Raw genomic sequence first — 9190 nt, 5'->3', positions numbered from 1 at the left:
CTGAGTTACTCTCGCTTTTTGCGTCTATCTTTGGTTTAAGGCAGCATCTGCAACTCCTTCCTACACAAACTAGAGACCTGTATGTCTTTGGAATGTGGGAGGAAACTGGAGCTCCTGGGAAAAACCTACATGGTCATAGGGGTAACGTACAAACTCCGCACAGACAGCTCCCACAGTCAGCATCGAACCCGGGTCTCTGGCGCTGTGAGGCTGCAACTCTACCGCCGCACCATTGTGCCACCTTATCCACACAGCACTTCCAGTAGAAGCAGCTTCCAAATACTTTAACATTGCCTTCTGCTCTGTGTTGCCAGTCCAGCACTGCTGAAGGTGCAGTGATATAGAACTGCTTCTCCCGTTCCCACTGACGTCGATGAGTGCGGACAGGAGACTGAGTTTTAATTGCTTCATCGCTTTTAGGATTACTTAGCTTTGTCTTTAACATTTTACCTGATTAAAAGTACTGGGAGATAGGATTTGAACTAATGACTCTGAATCATGTGTTTATCCCTCTGAATTACTGGTCCTGTAACATAATCACTATGCTGCCAGCTCTTTCAATTCAAGGGAGGGGATGCTGAAGTTACATTTGCTTGCAGTTAAGCTCTTGTCTCCTGTCTTACTCCTGTCTTTAAAACAAAGCTGAGCAATAATCTCAGCCACAACACCAAAGCTCTTTCAAGCCAGTGTGAACAGACTTGCACATTAAATTACAAATCCTGAGCGCCAAGATTGTTTTGAGAAATTTGGTTTGTTTAGTAATAGACAAATCATTTAGCAACTGTTTCCAAATTATAGGCTACATAGGCATGATGGGGCATGTCCCTGAATTTTAAACACTTATCTTGTTTACAAGTCCAAACAACCAGGCTTCCAAGGTTACTGGACTGTCTGTACGGATCTCCAGTGTTGAAACTTAGTGAAACACTGCCCTCTGCTGGGAGAGAAGAAACTTTCCCCTTATAAAGAAATTAATTTCACTTAACCCAAAGCTAACAATGACCTGTTTCCTTTATCATCGTTACTTTTTTGCATATCTTTCATTCATTTGATCTATTCACAAAATGCTGGAGTAACTCAGCAGGTCAGGCAGCATCTCAGGAGAGAAGGAATGGTTGACGTACCAGCATCTGCAGTTATTTTCTTACATTCATTTGATCTATATCTCCCTACATCACCGTCTATATCTCTCGTTTCCCATTCCCCTGACTCTCAGTCTGAAGCAGGATCTCGACCAAAAACATCACCTATTCCTTTTCTCCAGCGATGCTGCCTGACCCGCTGAGTTACTCCAGCACTTTGTGTCTATCTTCGGTGTAAACCAGCATCTACTGTTCCTTCCTACACAAGAATTTATACTTGTTAAGAGAATGAGTTTTCCAAATGGACTATGCACTTTTGTGAATAGTCATTCAATAGTTGAGAAATAGTTTTAAAACATTATTTTCATGATTGACAATACTTAAGATTCAAGAATGATTAATTGTCAAATGTGCCGGCAACAGAACAATGAAATTCTTACTTGCTGCAGCTTCTCAGGCCCTCTAACACAATAAAATCATAAGTTTGAGGAGCAGAATTAGGCCATTCGGCCCATCAAGTTTACTCTGCCATTCAATCATGGCTGATCTATCTCCCTATCAACCACATTCTCCTGCCTTCTCCTCACAAACCCTCACACCCTTACTAACAATAACATGCAAACGAACATACAATAATAAATTATCAAAGGAGGACCCTGCGTGAGGGATCCACTGTTGGGGGGGGTGGGGGGGGAAGAACAAAGGAGGACTTGGCGCGGAATACTTTATAACCTTGTCGGCGCCCTTTATGTGGCGACTATTTGCATACCTTGGGTGTGCAAGACAAAAGAATTTCACTGTGACTTGTTACATGCGACAATAAAGTATCGATTCATTCATAATAAATTAATAATCAGCAATACAATGCTCTTGGGCATAATAGTGCAAAACTGAAGTCCATAACGCAACTAAAATAAAACTCATATTGGATCATTGCTGCTGTCAAGTGTGGAGGTTAGCTTTGTGTAGAGTTCAAGACGATTGCTGGGAAGAAGCTGTTCTTTAACCTGGAGGTCACAGTTTTCAGGCTCCTGCACCTTCTTCCTAATGGCGGTAACGAGATGAGTGCAAGGACAGGGTGGAGTGGGTCTTTCGCGAATTAGCTGCCTTCTTTAGGAAGCGCCTCCTGTAGATCCCTTCAATGATGGGGTCAGTACTCGCGATGGACCTTCAATGGTGGGGAGGTCAGTACCCGCGATGGACTGGACAGCGTCCACCACTCTCTGTAAACTCCTTCATTTCTTGACGTTCGAGTTGCTGAACTAGGCCCTGATGCAACCAGTCAAGTGAAGAGTCAAGAGTGTTTTATTGTTGTATGTCCGAAATAGAACAATGAAATTCTTACTTGCAGCAGCACAACACAGTGTACAGTAAACAATATAATAAACACGAAAAAAAGTTCAACGTGTGTGATCCATTATGTGGCCTCATATAAATATATATATATATATTTTGGTGACATACTGAATCTCCTCAGTCTTCTAAATAAGTGAAGCTTCGAATTAGTTGATTTGTTTCTGAAGCATATTATTAACACCTCAACAGTATTGGAATAGAGCAGCATTTCAATCTTCCCATTTATCAAAAATACAGTTCTAATATTTGTGTGAAAATTATTCATAGTGATTGCATAATGATATATTTCAAATACCTCCATGGCTAAACTACATCAAAGCAATCTCACAACAATTCTGCTTGTGCCAGTTTGCAGGCAGCTGCTGGTTTGCATTTAATCACACAATGTGGGTTCAATAGAAGATACGAAGAGCTGCAGTAACTTGGTGACACATTGGCACAGCAGTAGAGCCACTGCCTTACAGCACCAGAGACCCGGGTTCGATCCTGACTAAGGGTACTGTCTGTACGTTCTCCCCATGACCTCCGTGGGTTTTCTCCAAGATCTTCGGTTTCCTCCCACACTCCAAATTCCTATAGGTTTGTAGGTTAATTGGCTTGGTATAAGTGTAAAATTGTCCCTCGTGTGTGTCGGGGCTCGCTGGTCGGTGCAGACTCGGTGGGTCGAAGGGCCTGTTTCCGCGCTGTATCTCTAAACTAAACTAAACTCAGCAGGTCAGGCAACATCCCTGGAGAACATGGAGCGGTGATGGTTTGATTGGGAAAGCCCCGTGCAACTCGTTTCCTACCCTGGTTCAGACTCGCCAGCCACTTTTGCGAGCTGGGTGAGTCGGTGTTCCACATCTATGCGGTGTGTGAGGTTGCAGCCCCTGTTCCGATATCTAAAGGGGCTGCTCATTGCCTTCTAGCTGCACTTCACACCCACCATCCCCATCTTTGGACACCCTTTGCGTACGAGTAGTGTAGGGCTGAAGATGTCCTGGTTGGGTTGCTCCTGGGCCTGGCCAAGCTGGCCATCCGCAAGTCACGGTGCCAGGCGGAAGAGGGCTCTGCCCGAGCCGGCTGCCTGCGCCTTTTCCGGGATTACATCCACTCCCGGGTGGTTTTATAGAGGGACAACGTGCTGTCCACAGGTGCCCTGGGGGATTTCCAGGACCGCTGGGCTGGAATGTATCCTTAAGAAGCATCATCATAGAGTTGGAAAATGTAGTGTCTTAGATAATTTAGTGATTTTGTATTATGGCAATGGTGTGTTACTGTTTCCATTTGTAGACATTTTGTATCACAATTGAATAAATGATTTTTGATATTTAAAAAATGGGTCAGGTCCTTGCATCGCCACTGCGCCCAGCTGCTGCAGGTTACGCTCGATCCACTCACTCACCCCGCTGCTGTGGACCACCCAGGGTCACCTCGGCCAGCACAACACACACGTGTACCACTACACGGTATTCCAAGTGAACGCACTTTTTATCAAACAACTGCTTGCCAACAGCGAACACATTTTAGTGCCACATCGTTGTCCTCTGCAAGATCCTTTACAGTGCATGTGTCATGCAGCATGTCACAGCTCAGGAGATGTTCCATAGTCTGGAGCCCCGTCCACACTTGCAGTCTGCCGCATCTTCAGTATATCCCCACTTCTGCATGTTCGATTTGCCCCTCCCCATGCCTGTCTGTTGAGACTGCGCCAGGTTATCCACGGTTGGTGGGAACCTGGTGGGAGTTTCTCAGAGGGATCGATTGCCATGTGAATGTCTTCCAGAGTGAACGCACTCACACCTATGGAATCCTGAATGGTGTCCTTTTGCAGCTGGTGGCCCCAGTTCACCAAATTGCCCATCGCTGTCTTGTAGCTAGACACAAAATGCAGGAGCAGGGCAGGCAGCATCTGTGGAGAGAATGGGTGATGTTTCGGGTCGAGATCCTTCTTAATACTGGTAGCTGGACCCTTACACACTCACATCCATCCCTACAGTTCTCCACAACGTTCTTTAATACTTTACAACCCCATGGTCAATGGCCTTACCTGATCTTATTCCCTTATTCCCTAATCATGTATCTGTACACTGTAAATTAATTGATTGTAATCATGTATTGTCTTTCTGCCGACTGGTTAGCATGCAAAAGTTTTTCACTTTACCTCGGTACATGTGACAATAAACTAAATTGAACTGAATAAAGAAAATCAAATTGTGAGCTGCTAAATTTAAAAATGCTTACCCCTTGCAGTGCTGAGGCCACATGATGGATCACATTGAAAAATAAGATAAAAATGGTCCCCAATTAAATATCAGATCAACATATAAACAATGAATAATCTGGAAAACCAAAGTTTATATCTGGAAATACATTACTGGTTAAGTTACAGAGAAAGGCTTCAAACTTTAAGCAGTAGTCAAAAATGTCCACAATGATTTTGTAACTGATAAATTGTAGTAACATGATAAAAAATTTGTACAGAAACAACCAACATCGTAAATTATTAAATCCATACGTACTGATAATCCAATCTTCTGGAAATTCTAAAATGACAATTTAAGAGATGCCTTAACAAAAGCACATACTGAACAGAAAGAGTAAACTCTTAGTTGAGTGTTTTCTCTTCCCACCACCACCACCTTCTTCATTGCACTCTGGATGAAGTCAATCTATTGCACCACTCATTGAAGATAGACACAAAATGCTGGAGTAACTCAGCAGGACAGGCAGCATCTCTCGATTGAAGGAATGGTGGTGTATCGGGTCGAGACCTTTCTTCAGAGAGTCAGGGAAATGTAAGGTGTGAGAACGAGACATCAAAGGGGATGGGGCTCAAGGAAAATGTAGAATAGAGAATATGGTCTCCTTGTATAGAAAATGGAGGAAATGTATTTATGTGAGCCGACAATCATAAAGTTAGAGCAGCTGAGATCAAGCAGCAAGCCTCCACGCCACACAGGTGTGTCTGGCATTGGCGATAAGTCTACTGTTGTAAAGAAGCACTTTTCTGATTACCCTGTCAAAAAATACCTCTCTCAACTATTACCCCCCCCCACACCTTGTCCTGCCCCTCCTCTCTTCCAGCTATCTTCCCTCTCCCGACAATCAGTCTGAAGGGTCACCACGGTTCCACGTATTCCAGGTGTACTGCCTGACCCAGAGTTACTCCAGCACTTTGTCTTTTTTCCCCCAGATGACCCCAGTTTTGCATTGCCCAATGGTAATGCAGGAATGTCATTTGACACCAGGATAACTGGTTTAAGAAAAAGTAGCATACATACGCAAAATGAAAGCGAAACTTTAATCAAACTGCAGATGTTTCAGAAGTGATCAACTGAAGTATTTTAAGTTATTTTGTTTCATTCTTACGGCTAGTTTTACAGACTTGTTTTGGTTTGACAAAATATAATTTCATAAAGGTTATAAGTCAGTCCTCTAAGCCATGAACCTTTTGCAAAATTTACACCAATTTGTCAAAAATATACAATTTTTATACTATTTACACATTCTTGCATAAATAAAATATCTTCCAGTTTATACACTGGCCTGTCCAAAGGTTTTCCAGTATTTTTAACACTACTGAAATCAAATTTATGGAGTACTGAGATTTTGTATTTTACAAAAATAATGAAAGGTTATATGGGAAGCTCACGCACGCACTGCTGCACCACACAGCACTGGTACATTATAACACTCATCGCCCTCCATTCTGAACACTCCCAAGTGTCTGTTCAGATTGGGAACTGGGACCTTGGGAACTTGGCACCAATGCAGCGATGAATTGCCACAGGGCTTGGTGGGGGGTGGGTGCGGGGCTGAGATGTGGAGTTCAGGGCAGTGGGAAGGAGAGGCGAGTGTAGGTAAATGGTGGGGACTGACAGGGGCTGTTGAGTGACTGCGCACATGCTGTGCTCTCTCATCTCCAGCTGTTTTGTAAATGGGGCGGCACTGCTCAAGAGAGATTACAGAGGAATCTCCAGGCTGAAGAGAGCTGTACTGCCTCGCATAGAGGAAACGACAGCTTACATCAGATGGTGGTTTGGGAGTCTTGACAAACACTCAAGGCAGGAACTGTATCCCCTGAGCAGTGACATTGCCCACCTCCAGCTACCCTCACTGGTGGTCTCTCCATGCTGGCCCAAGAGGTGGTTCACAGCAGGTTAGCATCGTTCCCAGCCTAGTAGAGGGCAGCAGCAGAGAAGGCAGGGACAGGCAGCAGGAGCCTGGCATAGCAGCGCCGTCAGTAAGGCAACTGCCTCTACATAATGCTACAGTCCTCTTTCAGCAAGAAATCCATGCTCTTACTTTTGGAATGCAGAGTGCGAAACATGGTACCAGTGTAAATGATGGACTACATCCCATTCCTACTTCTCACGTTTCCTTAAGGGAACGGACACAAATACTGCGGACTCAGCATTTGCTCCACGGCAAGAACAAGATGGAGACCACAAGTAAATTCAACATGTGATATATAACAGTTCCTTCTGATCCGCAGACAGTCTCCAGACATTGAACAGAAATAGAAAGCCTTTTTGTTTTGCTAAAGCCAGTTACGGCTTCAGATCAGAGACAAGCAATTACGGTGCCTCGCGATGGTTTAGGTGTCAAATTCCATTTTTCATTCCGGAAAAATAATTATGTTCTAACATGAACATTTCAACAAGCAAACAGGGCAGATTATTCTTGATCCAGCACCATCGCTGACAGGGCATTGGGGTCCCTCATGAGTGGGTTAGCTGCGAGAATCCGATCTATTTTCTCTCTTTGGTGGGCTTCGGGAAAGATCTTAAACAACTCCTGCTTCAGTTGTTCAGTTTCCTGTTTTGGTCGCAAAGGAGGAATCACAGGCTGCTCCAGGATTGGTAGTGCCAATAGTTTATTATTTCCAATATTTAGTAAAGTCCTAAAAAGCAAGAAAAAAAGTCAAGATGCTGAGTTTTCAGAATGGCTAACTGTACAGTTCATTACATAATAGGTAATGTCGTCACACCAGGTGTATAAAATCATGAGGGGAACAAATAGGGTGAATGCACAGAGTATTTCACCCAGATGAAGGTAATAAAAAAACAGGACAAGGGGGACTTTTCATAGGAACCCGAGGGGCAACTTTCTCACTCCGAGGGTAATGAGAAATGGAACGAGCTGTCAGAGCAGGTAGTTGAGGCAGGTATTATAACAGCATTTGGAAGACACTTGGATGGGTACATGGATAGGAAAGGTTGAGAGGGAAAAAAGACAAAGTGCTGGAGTAGCTCAGTGGGTCAGGCAACATTGCTGGAGAACATGTGGTTCCATGTTACTGATGGTGGGGCATTAGAAGGTGGGAACATATAGACCATTCTCGTGGTAGTGATGGTCAGTGCCAGGTGCTTATACGATTATTGTGGGCTTAAATGAATCAACACGGAATAGAATGGATGGTGTGAACAACCCCAGAGATAGCTCCTGCTGGGCTGATTAGCAGTCTGTGAAACTAAGAATGCAAGGCAGCAGGGTGAAATAGCTAAAACAGAGAAGGAGCCACTGGTAAATAACAACATTCTGAATCAGGGGTTGCACTGAAGGCAGCACCTGTGGCAGTTAAAACGATGAATAGCTGGAGTCAGACCAAGCGAGTTGTGATATAGAGCGATATGTTTACTGAAGATATCCCTGGTGGAGACCAAGGCTTCATTAGCTGTGTGGGCTGCTCCCATAGTAGTGGAAATAAAATGGGAGAAATCTCAGTGATGAAGTCTGGTTATGAAACGCCATGACCTAGGAGAATGGGATTATTGTATGTACCATCAGGAGCCATCAACCACTCGTTCTTCTCGACTAATTGGCTTAGTAGAAATAAGTAAAATGTTGTGCATTGGTGAAGCAGTTAATACAAAATGACGCATGCCCACTGATAATTTAACTGCCAGGTTAAAATATGGGTGAAATGAGTTTAGTACTGGTCTGCGCACACAAGGTGAAACAGTTTAAATGGAGAACAAAATAAACAGGCCCTGGCAAAATGATTTAATTCCTGATGAAGCCCAAGAAATCACAGAAAGACCGCAAAACCAACACTTACGGGGAAAGACCAAGTCTAAAAGTAAGAATGAAATGAAGCCACACATCTGACATTGTGACAGAGACTAGTGTACAAGACATGGGTGCCTTGGCAATTAAGAGTTTTAATAAAGGCAGATGCATCTTTCATCAATCGTCAGCAATGTGACTTACTGCATTGTGAATTCAGCACCACACTAGAATGCTATTTGCTACACAGGAGCCTGGATGTTGCAAGAGCAAATGGAGTGTTGTGTTTGAAGAACAGAGGCAATTAAACTCAGAATAGAAGTTCCTGCAACACCTATTGGAGAATAAAATGTTGAAATGACAAATTCGAGGGGATAAAGTGCACTTTACTTTTGTCTTTCTGCTAAAAATGAGATTGAACACTAAAATGACTTTAAATTTCCAGTGCAGTGAATGCCTTTCCATACAGGTATGTACAACCACTTGGAGGATTTATTGAAACACAGGATACATCTCAATCCACAACACCCGTGATATCTTGTGTAGGAACTGCAGATGCTGATTTAGAGACACAAATGCTGGATTTGGGCCAATAACCTTCTTCAGACCACGATACCTTTACGATTTCTCAACACACATTTTGTGGCAAAGTAAGGGCAGCCTGTAGTGCACATTTGTAATTGGGGTGAGGAGGGGCTGTGCAGGTGATGTAGTGTGATGTTTGTTTTGCCTGAAAGGAGCAGAATATTTTTCTTAAATAA

The 9190-nt window shown here is 43.5% G+C and overlaps 1 protein-coding gene across 1 annotated transcript in view; it reads right to left on the bottom strand.

Annotated features, from left to right (window-relative positions):
• Window positions 1-4245: 4245 nt before the first annotated feature.
• The window catches only part of n4bp1 (nedd4 binding protein 1), a 30370-nt gene continuing 25425 nt past the window's right edge, over window positions 4246-9190 (bottom strand). The window contains exon 7 of the mRNA XM_078400418.1: window positions 4246-7323. Within this exon, the coding sequence (XP_078256544.1) occupies window positions 7098-7323 (226 nt within the window). The 3' untranslated portion in view covers window positions 4246-7097. The remainder of the gene's footprint in view (window positions 7324-9190) is intronic.

The sequence above is a fragment of the Rhinoraja longicauda genome, chromosome 6 (genome assembly GCF_053455715.1).
Source record: "Rhinoraja longicauda isolate Sanriku21f chromosome 6, sRhiLon1.1, whole genome shotgun sequence".
Classification (NCBI taxonomy): Eukaryota; Metazoa; Chordata; class Chondrichthyes; order Rajiformes; family Arhynchobatidae; genus Rhinoraja; species Rhinoraja longicauda.
Note: the sequence above shows the minus strand (reverse complement) of the source record. Positions and strands in the feature narration are given on the sequence as shown.